Genomic DNA, 15,411 nt, shown 5'->3' on the forward strand with positions numbered 1-15,411 from the left:
AGGAAAATATCTCCTGCCTTACAATCCCTCCCAATTCTTCAAAAATAGGCAAGCATATTAGTCAGAGATATAGTATTTGAGAAAGGAAGTTGACTTAACACTCCCTAGGCTAAAAAAAGTATCTAATTTGATCAGAATCTTCTAAACTTTCAGTTGGCATTCTAGCACAATGAATCAATGGCACTTCTTGCGCTATTTGTTATCTTAAGATATCTGTTGGCATAAATGAATAGAATTATGATTATTATTACTATTACAGTCATTTCTTTAATCAGTTACACTGTAATTTGGTAATATGCACAAATACAGTAAATACCCATGTGCTGCCTGTAACATGTGATCAGTCCGTAACATGACAGGAAGAATGAATTGGTTTCCATGACAGGAAGAATGAATTGGCTTCAAACCATAATTATAAAATTATAAAGTATATGAAATGCATATACTTTTTATTCTACAGTTTCCCTTTTGTCTTCTAGTCTATAAACGTGATTAATTTTGCTAGTTGTATTATAGTAACATTACAGAATTTTGATGATATGTAAATGTTTGCAAATGTGGTCTTGTAATAGCCTAACAATAAACTTTTTGATACTTTAAATTTGTTGAAAAATCACAGATGATATATTTCAGGGGAAAAAGTATTAATGATGACAGAGTCCTTTACACCACCCAAATGGTTCACCACCTGATTAGTAGTCTAGATAGGAAAGCTACCTTTCTGAAAGCAAGAACGTTACCTTTCTGAAACTCTATTTTGTTGAAGTCACTGTATTCAGATGCTGTCTTGGGATAGCGATAACTCTAGGTTAAAAGTGCTATTTGAAAACTGTTTACATTTCAGCTCACTTTTTTTTCAGCTCACCTTTTGCTCTTGAGGGGGAAGAAGGAGAAGACCCAATGAAAGACTTGGTCAGGGTAGCGCTTGATCCCGGGAGGTCTGCTCGGCCTGGGCTGGTCCTGCTTGCACTCTGATCCCCCAGGCCCCTGGGCTGCCCCACTGCTGGCTCGCTCTTCCTCCTTTTCCTAAAGTCACTGGCCATGCTTGCAGAGCTGGAAGAAGGTACAAATGTAAGTTTGACAAGTATTAGCAGAGGTTCCATGTGAACCGGAAAGACTGTTGCAGTGTGCCAGTGATGTACCTCTTAATTTTTTTTTTATTGAAATAATACTGGTTGAAAACTTTCCATTGGCTTCAGGTGTCAGCATTAGAATTCGACATCTGTGTATACTACCTTATGATGGCCATCAGCAATCACCATTTTGTTCTCATAGTCCAGGAGTTTTATTTTGTTTTATTTGTTCACTTGTTTGTTTCTTTATAGTATCTGTTTTTTTCTGTCTGGCTTATTTCACTTAACATAATTACCCACTAGGTATATCCAAGTTTCACAAATGGCAAAATTTTATTTTTTTAAATATCTGAGGACTATTGCATTATGCATTATATCTGTCAGAGGTATAACTCTTATCCTCCATGTCCTGAACTGCATTTATAGGAATTCATTCTTTGATATGAAGATTATTTCTTTATAAATACTTTAGAAATTAATAATTTTTAGAGTCATTTGGGGTATACAGAAAAATTGATCTGAAAGTACAGAGGATCCCATCTACTCTTTTTCCCCCATCCTTACCTGCAGCTCCCTTTTTATGGACATCTTCTAGTGGTGTATTTGCTACAGTTGATGAACAGTATTGATACCATGTTATTAAAAGTAATTAAAACCCACAGTTTAGATTGAGTTTAATATTTTCTGTTGAATATCTTGAGTTTAAACAAATGTATAATGACAGGTGCCCATCACTACTATATCATATAGAAGAGTTTTACTGCCTTAAAACCCCCCGGGTTCTACGTTTTCATCCTTCTATCCCCAGGAATATCAGGAAACCACTGATATTTTACTGTCTCTAGTTTGACTTTTTCTAGAATATCCTATAGTTGGGATCATTGAGTGCAGAATCTTTTCAGACTGGTTTCTTAACATTACGCTTTTAAATTTCCTTCACATCTTATTTATGGATTGATAGTTTATTTCTTTTTATTGCTGAACAATATTTCATTTTATGGATTATACTACAGCTTAGCCCATTCTACTCAGCTATTGAAGGTTCTCTTGGTTAAATAAAGCCGCTAGTAGTTACTCATGTGCAGATTTGTGTAACATAAGCTTAAAACCATCTTTTAAAGTGAAATTTCTATTAGTGTAACATGCTGTGACTGACAGTTCGGTGTTATGATTTATGTCATTAATGTTTCTCCATAAAGAAGAATTCTGACAACATGAATAAATACATCCCAAGGGGGAGGGGGATGAGCCAAGATGGAGGAAAGGATTGAATGTAAGGAAAATACATGGTGGGGCAAATTTCCCTATGACTTTTCTTAGTAATTTTAATTTTAAAAGCTGACGTGGGAATTCCAACAATTTCTATTTAAATAATAAACTAATAATAATCAGGTCAGCAAAAAGATTCCTTTCCAATTGTATAAAATGGTCGAGAGTATAATGGCAGGGAGTTTTTATCACAGTTCTGGCTTGCTTGAGTATTGTCTCTTTAAAGACAAACACTAGTCAACAAAGACATATACCACACATGCTGTCAAGTTATTAGATAAATGTACATCAACAAGCGCTGCAGCACCAGCTCTGTGAGCCGGCAGTGTGCTAGCTGCTTACTGACACTATCGTCTCCTGTAGACAACAGAGCATATCTATGTGGTACGTGTACAATTACCACTGCTTTACAAATGCTTTGCAAACATGGAGGTGGAGCGAGGACTCAGAATTGTCTTATAAAGGGGAGGCCATGTTTTCCCCTTTTGCTCCACTATCTTGCCAGTTGTGGGGACTGTGTATCTCTACCACAATCCTCAGGTTAGGTTGATACTTCAAAATTCCAACACTTTAGTGCATATATAGGTGTATGTGCTATTAATGTTAAAATAGGGGTGGGGTGGGAGGAGTTCCTTTCTTAGTGATAATATGCCATTGGATGGCACTCATGAATTCAATTTTAAAATGGCCCAATTTTCAAAGTCTGTCACTATGTTGATAAAAATCTATAGAAAAGCAAATCTACAGAAAGACAGTGTTTATCGTTGATGGCATGATGTGATTTGGAGTTTGCATCATTCAATTGCTGTGGAATTGCACCTGAATTTCTGCAATATTTTTAAGTGTGATATTTATTTATTTATTTATCAACAGATTTATTTATTTATTTATATAAGCACTGGGTACAGTCAGAAGCCCGGGAGGGTGAGAGAATTCACCAGAGCCAGAGCGGGAGCAGAACAGGCAGAGTGACGAAGTACACTGCTGAGGGGAGCAGCGGGCGTGGCAGGAGAGGTCTGTGCACCATGTGGGACTCTCGCCCAGTAGTTATGAAAGGAACAGGCACTGCAGAGTCTGTGGGCAGCTTCACAACCCAGCGCTCAACTGCTGCACGTCCAGGGAGGCCCTTAAGTGTGATATTTAAAGCCTAGGAACAGATCTCAACCTGGCTGATTCTTATGGAAGTTAGGCATACTGGCTGGTTACAAGCTATTTTGGCTTGATTTTACTGGGTCACTGCTCTTTGTGAACTGTGTAACTTTGAAGTTATGGAGCCTCAGTTTCCATTACTCAGAGGCAAAATTGGGAGAAGAGGATGGAAGTCATGAGTATGCTTATCTTAAGGACTGAGCATGTTTATGTACTTTGAATACCTGTTTTTTTTTAAAGATTTATTTATTATTTATACATACATGAACTGGGGTACAGGCCAGAGCCATGGGAGGTGAGAGGATTCACCAGAGGTGGAGTGGGGAGCAGGACAGGCAGAATGACTGAAATACACTGCTGAGGGGAGCTGCGGGTGAGAAAGGAGAGGTCTGCTGCGCCATGTATGTTAGCTGCCTGGCTGGGGATCAAATTCATGCTGCAGTAGCTGCGGATAGCTTCATAGGTTGTGTCTTAACCCTGTGTGCCACCAGGGAGGCTCCTCATTTATTGTTTTTTATTTTTTTTAAAGATTTATTTATTTACTTATTTATACAAGCACTGGGTACAGTCAGAAGCGTGGGAGGGTGAGAGAATTCACCGGAGCAGAGCAGGCAGAAGGACCGAAGTACACTGCTGAGGGGAGCAGCGGGCAGCAGGAGAGGTCTGCACGCCATGTGGGACCCTTCTCCGGTGGCCGGGGAGCAGCTGGGGATCAAACCGGCACTGCAGAGGCTGCGGGCAGCTTCGCAACCCAGCGCTCAACCGCTGCGCCACCGGGGAGGCCCCTTATTTACTGTTAATAACGGTATTTTTAATTTGTTTGGTCAGAGTATAATAAAAAATTGTGTAAATTTTTTATAATTTATTTCGATATTATCATATTGCTATCTAAAATATTTAAAATTAAATGTTTATTTATAATCCCCATCTAGAGAATTAGAAAGGCTAGAGAAGGTGGAGAGGGCAAAATATTTTTAGTCTGTAAAGAAATGCAGAATAATTTCACTTAACTTGTATACATTCTTGAATATGATCCTATAAAGTGATGCTGAAACAAGAGAAAAGTAACTTCAGATCAAGTATGTGCTTAAAAATAAGTGATAATCTAATCTTCATTATTGCTTTACTAATTAGTGTTACCATTGAAAAAGCAACCACCAGTATAAAATATTTTGTTTGTAAAACATAATGAGATTCTTACCTAGTTGGCCTTTCCAAGCTTCTGTCTATAGAGGATTGATACAAGGAGGCCTGTTAAGATAGAATAAGAGTTCCATGAGAATTTTTACCATGGCAAAATTTCATTTGTCTGTGGACATTAAAATAGGTATCCTAAAAAGAATATGATAAAAATCGAGGTTAAAAATATCATTTATTATGATCATGGAAAATGTCTTCTCCAAGAGCAATCCTGTAACCAGATTTCTACTTTCCTTGAATTGACTTTCTCTTCTGATATACAGCACATTGTTTCTCTGTGTCACTGAAGTTGCCCATGGGGAAAGGAAAAATCAATGCCCCTTCTGCATGTTGGAAATTGACTATAAAAAGAAATTTCCACATAAAGGGATGGTTTGATGTTTTAAATATATTTGTAGTCATCACTCAAACCTAATAAAACATAAACCTTTTAAATATTTTTTTTGGCGTGTTGCAGAACTTTCATAAGTCAACATAAACATGTCATTTAGTAAAAACTATAGAATTTGGTTTGAAATTAAACCGCCTGGTACTTAAGTCAGTGTAAAGATATAGATTTATATCTTTTAAATTAACAGTTAAGTTCAGAGTTAGTTTAAACTAAATGTTCTAATGTACCAAAAAATAAACTTTAAAAAAATTGTACATTTAATATTTTCATCAGAAAATCAACTCTCAGCTATCCATAGCTGTAGGAACAATGAAAATAGATAATACAAATTGAATAATAATCCCAAGTGCTTATTATACACACCATTTTTATACTCCATTCTGAACAGTACAATGAAAGCAATAGGAAGCCAAAATGTTAGATATGATTTTTTCACTTTCCATGACCACCAAATAAAATAATTGCTGAACTATTTAAAAAGCAAGGGAGAATCAGTGTTGGGCTCTTGAATACATAAGGTGACAGAGCAAGGCGAAAATAATGAAATGTGAAGTCTAGCGTGTGTAGGGAGATAAATACCAAGTATATATATGTATGTTTTGGCTTTAGTCATAGTTGATGCTCAGGTCTCTATCTCAAATAAGTTTTGGAATAATGAAGAACTGAAATTCTAATCTGAAGATGTCCTTCTGTATAAAAGTTTAAAAATGTTATCTAGAAGGCAAGATTTGACAAAATTTAAGTTGCTATCACACAGAAATATATATATATATATTGACCAGAATATCAAAAACTTATTTTGTAGAGATTAAATCATACTTTAAACACTATTTCTGTAACTCTGTTTTCTATTTGTAAATTACTAGCAACTAACTAATGAAACCATTAGTATATAATTTTGAGATTCTTCATGTCAATCAGACTGACAAGGCCCCTTATGCCTGACTTTAAATTGCTTCTATGAACTATTATTTTCACATAATTCTGTCTTACTGAGTGAGAATGGAATTATGCCCCAAAATATATTTCTGCAAAGGGATACCCCCCTTTAGACAACAACAACAAAAAACATAAAAAAAGGATATTCTAATATTTTTAGTTTCTTGAAAATATTTAGATTCCTAAGTTCTCAATGAATGTAAAATTAGAAAAAAAAATCTGTCTATGAATCTGAAAATCAGAAAGTAAATAAATAAAACCTGATAACTACTTGCAATTTAGAAATACTAATTTTATGTGTTTATAAATGAGCAACAGCAAAAAGCCTCAAAGCACTGACATCTGTGCGGGTCACATCTTCGTGGGACACCCAAGGCCAAATCACATGGAACAGCAAAAATTGTCCATTTCAAAACACTCTTAAGACAGCCCTGGAGTGATCAGAAAATTTGAACTGCCAGCTTGTGATAAACCTAAGCAATAGGTAGTATGAAATACTATACAGTGTAAGAAGTGAAGTCTCTACATTGATACCTGAATTATATTTTGGAATTAGGCTGACACTACAATTATTTCTCTGGTACTAGTCTCCATAATCCAAAATAAAGTGAAACTAGGCTTGTGATTTTATGTGTTGTCAAAGGTGAAAGGTCAATATTAAATTATAAGGACATAGTAACAAGTCTAGAAGGATGAGTAAGAGAAAAATATGTATGATAATTATATGATTAGTACTCATCCTGAAATGGAAATTGTCTCTAGAAAAAGGTAAGCTATTTTCCCTACTGTGATTTACTGAGTATTTAACTATAACCATCATTTTAATTTCCCTAAAAAAGAAGGTCATTTTAAGAGAGCATAGACATTGAATCACATTTTCTGCCATGTGATTGCTTGATTAAACTGCTTAAAGGTCCTTAATTGATCCTTATTAATACCAGTTTCTCAGTTATATTTATGGTTTAAAAATATTTATTTGGTGCATATACTAGGCATTTCATAACGAGTGGCTAATGTCTAATTACAAATTTGAACAGAAATGTTTAACATAAGGTTATTAATGACAGAGTCATTTAACCGGACATAATATTTTTTACTTTGAAAAATGATGACATTAATTATAGTCTTCTGAATATGCCATTAGAATCACACAACACTCCCTCTCAATCTTATTCATTATGGCAAATCATATCAGCCACCAACAAAGTGCTTTTTATGTGATATTTTTGCCATCACCACAGTATTAAAGAATGTATCAAGTTAAGTTTCTATTGTTTATATGCATTAAAATTATTGTATAGTATTAATCATAGGCACCCATTTCACATAAATCTGTAGTTTGCAAAGAATGGTATTAAGCAAATGGTTTGTTTCAGCTCTAAATAAGTCTCTTAGAAGATCTAAGATGTATGGATAAAGAAAATAACACTGAAGTGAAGAGAACTGCTTTATTTTTTAATTTGCCACCATCTTACCATGTGTTTTGGACATATTTCTTAAAATTGTTGGATTCTCCTTTTCTTGAATAAAAAAATGAGTGGTTTGAACATGGTGATCTCTAATTTCAGATAATCAGTAACATTGAAAACATTCTAGCAACAATGGACCAAAATAGAACAGAAAAATATCTGACTAAATTGAATGCCAATGTAAATTATTGGGTTGTTTATATGTTGAAATGATACCCTTTCTTCAGGTATGAAGCTAACATAACATACAGAATAGGCTTACTTGTTGTATTCGGTTTTCTTAAGATTATATGCCTGCCCACAAAATATAAATTTTTAGAAGTGACTGAATACAATAACCCAGAACGTTTTAATGACTTTGTTTTGATTTTAATGTAACATACATGCTTGAATTTTTTTGGTAAACCTTTATTTCTCTGTTTTAACATACACTCTGCAGCATACCTTAGGGGAAATTGTCTGGAATTGCAATGGATACTTCCTCCTGAGATTCTACCTGTAATTCCTGTTGTTGCCACCATGTGTCAGTAGTACCACTTGCAGCATACGCATCCTGTTAGGTCTACTTTCCGTTGCACATGTTTAAGACTTTTCAATGAAAAGAAGATATTTAGCACTTTGTATTTACTTAGGACCACATAAAAACTACTGTGAAAAAAGAAGTTTATTCACTTTACCTCATCTTAGCTGCTTCTAGGAATTCCCACAGGGAAGATTTTATAACAAGATATTTAGTAAAAGTGTCACTTTGCTTGTATCTTCTAGTAAGTCCTAAATCTGCTTTCTAAGACAATTTGCTTTTTCTTTGCTGAGAACATGGTAAAAATCTTAGGGTTCTGGATTTTTTCTCCCCTTTCTCATGTTATCTTTGACTAATACCACAAAAGTTTACGTTGTCTGACATTATTTTTTTTCCCTAGAAGATTATAATGAACATTCTTAAGTAGAGATGGCAAATGTATTTCATTGCCTACATCAGGGAAAACCTGTTTTAGTAGTAGCCCGGATTATAGCATGGGGAAGAGTTACTAATGCCTGTTCAAGGGTGTGGAACTGGGATGTTGTGACATGTGTGCCAGTTAATTGTCAGCCCTCTTCTTGATTTTACCTGATGATAAAATTCAGAAACTGCATTTAGGAAAATGAAAGAATTAAACCAAATTTTATGAATAGGTAGGGCATAAACATCTAATTATCTAAGAATCAAAACTGTCATCCTGCTGTTCCAAGCATGATGATAAAATGGCTCTAAGAAGCTTTCTAGTGGTATTTTGCTTATTCTAATCAAAACAGGTGGATAATATATGCACAAAGACTTCTACTTTGGACTTTTTTGATGATTACACAGCTGAATACCAGAATTGCACTGAACATTTTTTACTTAAAGTTATGGTTGGACTAACACTTCACCAACATTTCAGAAGAGCCAATGACTTTGGTATAATTGATGTTCAAGCAATGATCCTGGATACAATAATGATAAAAAGAGAGATGCTCAAAAACAGCTTAGCTACTACAGTGAGTTGTAATACACATATCTTCAGAATCATAGTAACAGCTCCTAAGAGAGAAATCTGAAAAAGAGAGTAATTTGTTTTTACCTCATTGGAAACACCAGGAGAATGATCTTGAACATAGTCCAGAGCCTTTTTAGGAGGCTGGATGTAGGTGCACCACACAAGCAGAAGTGTAGAGATGGAATGGAGAAGAATCAATGGCAGCAAGGAATGAACATGTGGAAAAGGTGACACAGTTAGAAACTGAGTGCTGACAGCATCAGATACACATAAAGTGTGACATGAATGAAGCAAAATGGGGGTAGACTAGGAGGAAGAGTGCAATGTTTGTAAATATTCTTAAGCACTGGGCAAAATTACTAGTGATTGGATTAGTATATTTATAAAATCATTTCATCAAATTGAAATTAGCACTCCTAGTCTCTGGCCACAGAGGAATGCAAGGTACATTAAAGAAACATTACAGGAGCAAGTGGACAGCATGCTGGTGAGTTTCCATGTGTGGCTGAGAATGATTATAGAAAATGCTGAGAACTTTGGCTCAGAATAAAAATTGGTGTTGACCCTGTCAACTGTCTAATCAACAATACATTATATATATATATTATATATATATAAAATACAGCTAGAGATGTTTTTTTTTCTCAGAAATAATTACAGTTATGTGAATACTTTGGTCCAAATTAGAGAAAATATTCCTCCTCTAGGGCATAGAAGTTCTAGGAAAAATTCTATGGCTTATATCCATTTACAGTCACTTTTGATCTAGTTCAATAGGATAATGAATCAAACCAAGTCACCTTTGCATTTTAATGGACAAAGGGAACTACCATAACCACCTAGTTTACAATACATATAGTCAGTATGTGAGTATATAAATCAGTATATAATATGGCAAATCAAAGATTATATTCTCTGATCTTTAATAAAGCTGTGCAGTTTAAGTTTAAAATTTAGAAAAACTAGAGAGAGAAGTATAAAAATATGCAACTGGTTCACATCAAATGTACTCCTGTTGGTTGATAAAACTAATAATAGAACTTGAGTAAATAAAGGAAATTGTTATTTGAGGGTTGGGTTGATTCTCTCCCAGACTAAGTAAAACTCACGAAGTCTATCTGAGAGGGGGGTCTGCAGATAAGAGATGTCACAGTGGCTTCACTAGCAGGAGTAGAAACCAAGGTCAGTTTCCTTATTTTCTCTTTTCCTCATATCCTTAACAATAGATGAGATCTTTTATAGCGGGAATATCTGGCAGTGTATTAAAGTGGAACTGTCCAGAGTTTGTTTAACTTCTGATGATGCCAATTACTATCTTGGGAAAATTGTGAATATATTCTCCATGTGCTTGGAGCTCCTTAGCAGGTGGGAGCAATAATACTAGAATTATTATTTTAAAGTCATAGTGTTCTTCTGATTGAACTATACAAAAAGGACTGTAAACAAATACAAATCTTCTATCAATTTGAAATAATTGCCTGAATATTCTAGGACAGAAACTACTCCAACATTTTAAATTTGCAATTAATTGGATATGAAATAATCCTAATGCATGATTTAGTGGTAGAAAAAAAACTACACAGGAAATATGTGTACATTAAGTATTTGGTACAGATGTGAATGTGGGTAAATTGTCCTAAATTGGTGTAGATAGCTTGTATTCTCTAAATGACACCTATCTCTTCTGATAATGATATGTCTTATAAATCAAACAACATTCCCCTAATTTTCTTATATTAATAGTCTAGCCTCACTTACCGGGCGTCCAAACTCCAGTTCTGAAAAGAATTTATACCAGGGCTCATTTTCTAAATCTATGTCATCTGGATTTATGCGATCAGTCTGGAGCAGATGTGAAGGAAAAGGGAAGGAAAAGGCACACTGAGCTAAGTGAGGGAAACGCTGCGTGGTATGAAAAACACATACGCGCATTCACACGCAAACATGCATCAACTCTCATCCAACAAATCTCAGCAGGAGAGAACACAGGAAGTAAAGTAAAATGAGTCAAATTAGGATATGAAGATGAGCTTCAATGGCATCAATTAGCCCCCGAGTTACAGTCACATGTCACTTGACGACGGAGATGCCTTGAGAAATGCATTGTTAGGTCATTTTGTCATTCAGTGAAGGTCATGAGTGTAGTTACACCAACCTAGATAGTGTGGCCTATGACGACATGACGGAGGCGACATGATGGAGGTGACATGATGGAGCCTATTAGGCCATGTCGCACATGCAGGCCCCCCCCCTTGGTGGACACGTCGTGAAGTGACACATGACTGTAGTTCCTCAGTTCACCATTTCTAGTTTTCTCCTCAGCTTGATGTATAAACTATGGCAACTCAGTCACCAGGTAGCTCTTCCAGGTGAGTCACTCCGTGGTGGCTGCCCTCACTGGCCCTAGCCTGTTAAGTCTGCAGGCTGCCATCTACAGGCTCAGATGTGGGCAGATGAGAGCCTGGGGTGGGATGAGGTGGGAGGAGGTAAAAGGTGGGGAAGGGTAAGTAAGGGGTGCTGGGAGGCTGTTAAGGGCCTATTGATATGAAGAATCTGGGGACCACCCTGGCCCATTTCTTATATGCTGTAACTAACTAGCTAACTAACTAACTAACTAAATCTTTAAAAAGATAAAAGAATCTGGGCTCTCAGTGAGAAAGGACTGAGCCAGGGCAGCAAGGTGGGGAGGGGACCTGAGCAGCAGCCCGTGACTATCTTCTGAGCTCTGGAGAACAAGGCTACACCTGACCTTCCCCAAAGGCAACACAAACGTTAAAGCAGGAAGGAGCTCACCCAGATGGGAGAGAGAGCCGGGGTGCCAGGGCTTGGTGTGGGGATGCTGCTCCGGGGCGGAGGGGAGGGGCTACCAGTTACTTCTCCATAGGGTGAGGTAGGAAAAGGTTTCCGGCCAGGTTCCCGTGGAACAGGTGTTGGAGTTGGTGGGAGAGGGGGCTGTAAGACAGGGGGAAGGAAAAACTGATTTATCAGGGCCTCCCCTGGTGGCGCAGCGGTTGAGCGCTGGGTTGCGAGGCTGCCCGCAGCCTCTGCAGCGCAGGTTCGATCCCCGGCCACCGGTGAGGGTCCCACCAAAAAAACAAAACAAAAAAAAAAACTGATTTATCAGATAGAGGTTCTAGAGGGAGTCAGTGGCCACCAGCTGGCAGTGCTTTGTGGCCCACCTTAGGGGAGATAGGAGGGACAGCTCGAAAAGTTAAAACTCCCCAATAACTTCGGAATGGTCTGGATCACTGAAGACAGGACCCACTCAGAAAGTGAAGAATCATCACATTTTATAAGATAGCTTCTGACCTGTGTATCTAGAGCTAGAGAAACGGCTTTGAAAGGATTGGAGTGTCTGGCTAAGCATGGGGGGAGAGAGTGACAGATAAAAATCCCACCCTGGTTTGGCTGGCACGCTAATTTAGCAAAAAACAAAACAAAACAATTTATAATTGACTTGCTTCCCTCCAGCGGTTTCTGAATGTTGTATTTAAAGTAGAAAAATTACGCATGTTAATTTGAACAGTTGGAGAAAATATAGTTTAGTAATAGAAAAAATAGACACAGAGCATTTACTTTACCTAGGAACATCTTTAATCCTTTCAAATACTACATGCCTGACTAGATTGATTTGGTCCATTGATTTTATATTAAAAAGGGATGCTTAAAGAACTATATATGAAGTATTACTTGATAATTTATTACATGACGCTAATTAAACATGGTGCAGTTGGACAGTAGTATTTAAACCAGAAAACAAAAGCTCCAGTTCCCTAAAAGCCATTCACTCTGCTGGAGATGATGTATTTCAGGAGGCCTATTACACACTCACTGCCTTCAAAGCAGATCTGTATCATTCCCTTATAATTCTCAAAGGAGCTCAAGGATTTCTATGGAGTAGCCACATCTCAGCCCTGGAAGAAATGCTCTACAACTTATAATTGGGTGCTTTGACATATGCCTTATTTAAACATTTTCACATTGCCTTGTCCAAGTGTTTTACTGACTTACTATATTCCCAGTAGGATTTGTTACTGATATATGGCTTGGATTTAATGATCAATTATATCCAAGCATTTTTAGAGATGTACTTTTTATTTCAATGGTCTATGAAATCATAAGGGTAGCTACAGTGATGGAAAAGTTTGAGACATCGTAATCAAAAAGTGAAAGGCATAAGTTTTCCCAAATATGTGAAAATTCTAATGACAAAGACCATGACGCAGCCTGGAGGACTGTTGATGATGGGATGTTAAGTGTTAAAAGCAGACTATGACCAGGTGCTGGTACAATTACTTTTGTGGAATCACAAAAGCCAGCCTGGACCAACACAGTAAGCAAACAAGCACATGAACAGAAGACCACAATGGCATTCTGGCAATGAGATTACTGGATCTTTTCTTTCTTTTAAAATGTATTTTGCCTTATTGTTATACTGTAATGGACAACATCCTACAATTACTTTGGGGATGGTTGCAGGAATCTTCATATGTTTTCTCTTCATTATGCCAACATTATATTTGGTTTATATTTCAGAAGTAATAGTGAAATTCATAGACATAAAATATCCTGGTTGCTAATCTACTAGTTTCTGTTTAATTTTAAAGCTTGACTAAAATTACATTGATTCAATGGTGCATAATACTAATTAAAACTATATATTACCAAAATATTGAGTTGTGCGCAGTTACCATGCAAATAATAGCTGCAGCATATTAACTATTTCATGGGGTAGTTCAGCTGGTGCTGATTTCTGGGATAATTGACATTAGAGAGAATATTCTAGTAAATTTTGTTCTGTATACAACCTAGTATTTCTTCCACAGGAAGACAATAACCTTTGATTCTTTCCAATCTCGCTGTCTCTAATGTTTCATATTTAGTAATACTATTAATTCTTAATTTTATGATCTCAGCTTTCAAGTATGGTGTTTTGTTTTGCTAAGGGGGGTAGAAACTTAGAGCCAACAGAGTTGTTTAAAAAACAATTTGAACAGCAGAGGGCAGCAAATTTAATAAACAAATAAGTGTATTTACCCTGCAGTTACAAATTTACTTTGATTTTCACTTTAAGAAAATATTCAACGAATGGATATAATATAAATCAATTCTGATTCATAGAAGTATATTTCTGTGGTAAATATGGAAAAGGCAGTAATTATCACCCGCACTATCCCTTAGAATGGCACTTTCCCATGAATGATGATTTCGTACATTTAAAGATTCCATTTAAAGTCACAGTAGGTACCTATCTAGATTCTGTGCCCATAGGAATTAGTGTGGAATATGTCTCTCAGACAATAGTCACTGCTAATTTCCTGTAAGTTTGGAACATAATGAAAGATGCTTGTTTCAGCAGAGCCTTCATGGTTAAGAGACAGTATGACAAAACTGGAATTTTCTCTTTCCTATTGAATTCATTTAGCAATAAGCAATTAAGTGTATTATGGAGCAATCAAGACCCACTGCTGAGGTACAGATGCCACTTAGCCAGTGATCCACACACAGGTAGTCACCCAGCAGACATCTAGATGCACACCTACGTTCTCACTGATTCAACACTGTCTACATGTGCCAGGGAAGCTCCTTGGGGCTGGATGTGAGTGTTAACACTCAGAAACTGACTTAGGACACATGATTAGGCTTTGCTCTGCTCCTCAAAGACAACAACCTGTTGTAACCTGCTTTTGTTTCTTCTCGAAAAACTCTAGCAAACCTGTGCTTAAACTAATGTGCCATTAATGCAAGAGAAGTGATTAAGGAAAATTAAAACTGTAAATCACATGTATTTCTTCTATAAGGGCAGCCAAGGGTGAAAATATTTAAGGTTTTTGTGCTTTCTATGATTTAAAAACATTTAGCTGTTTTGGTGTTACAGAGAGTCTATTAGTCTCAATGTTCTCATTGCAGGCATATAATTCCTATAGGTTGTTCCAAATAAAATGAATTGCCAGCAGATACGGGTTATTTAAAATTTATGATCTTAAGGATTTAAGCGTTAATGGTATTGGCTACTATGTTTTATGGTTGTGATTCCATTGTAAATGCTATACATAATGTTAGCCGGGGGGCAATTCTTTATGGTTCAAATCATCAGATGAAATTCCCCACAATTTTATGGCTTATGCTTTGAGTGACAATCTTCACTGATAAAGAAGGTTAAGTTCACTGAGGGTTTAAGATGCATTTCAACTCTGTGCAGTGTTTTCAATGTTTTTTTCCCCCAGCTTTTATCAAATATGTAGTAGTTCAGTTATCATAGAGAAATGTAATACCTTCATATTATTTTCTACTTAATCAAGAATAGAAAGGTCTTAAATAGGTGACTTACATAAATTTATTTTATTTTTGCTTGACTCATCTATAAACAAATCCAATCACATGGAATGTAATATTTTTATCAG

General features: G+C 36.3%; 1 protein-coding gene across 28 annotated transcripts in view; it reads right to left on the reverse strand.

The window, feature by feature from the left end:
• The window catches only part of SORBS2 (sorbin and SH3 domain containing 2), a gene marked incomplete at both ends in the record, with an annotated part of 86,332 nt that overhangs the window by 32,630 nt on the left and 38,291 nt on the right, over positions 1 to 15,411 (reverse strand). For 8 of the 28 annotated variants that reach the window (XM_084232005.1, XM_084231987.1, XM_084232011.1 and 5 more), the window contains 2 exons: positions 866 to 1,053; positions 4,693 to 4,742. In XM_084232005.1, coding sequence (XP_084088131.1) covers positions 866 to 1,053; positions 4,693 to 4,742 — 238 coding nt within the window. Of the gene's footprint in view, positions 1 to 865; positions 1,054 to 4,692; positions 4,743 to 9,091; positions 9,149 to 10,765; positions 10,850 to 11,800; positions 11,960 to 15,411 lie in introns of all 28 variants that reach the window. The other 20 variants (XM_084232001.1, XM_084232000.1, XM_084231999.1 and 17 more) reach the window with 6 other exon arrangements.

The sequence above is a fragment of the Talpa europaea genome (assembly GCF_964194135.1).
Source record: "Talpa europaea genome assembly, chromosome: 4".
NCBI lineage: Eukaryota > Metazoa > Chordata > Mammalia > Eulipotyphla > Talpidae > Talpa > Talpa europaea.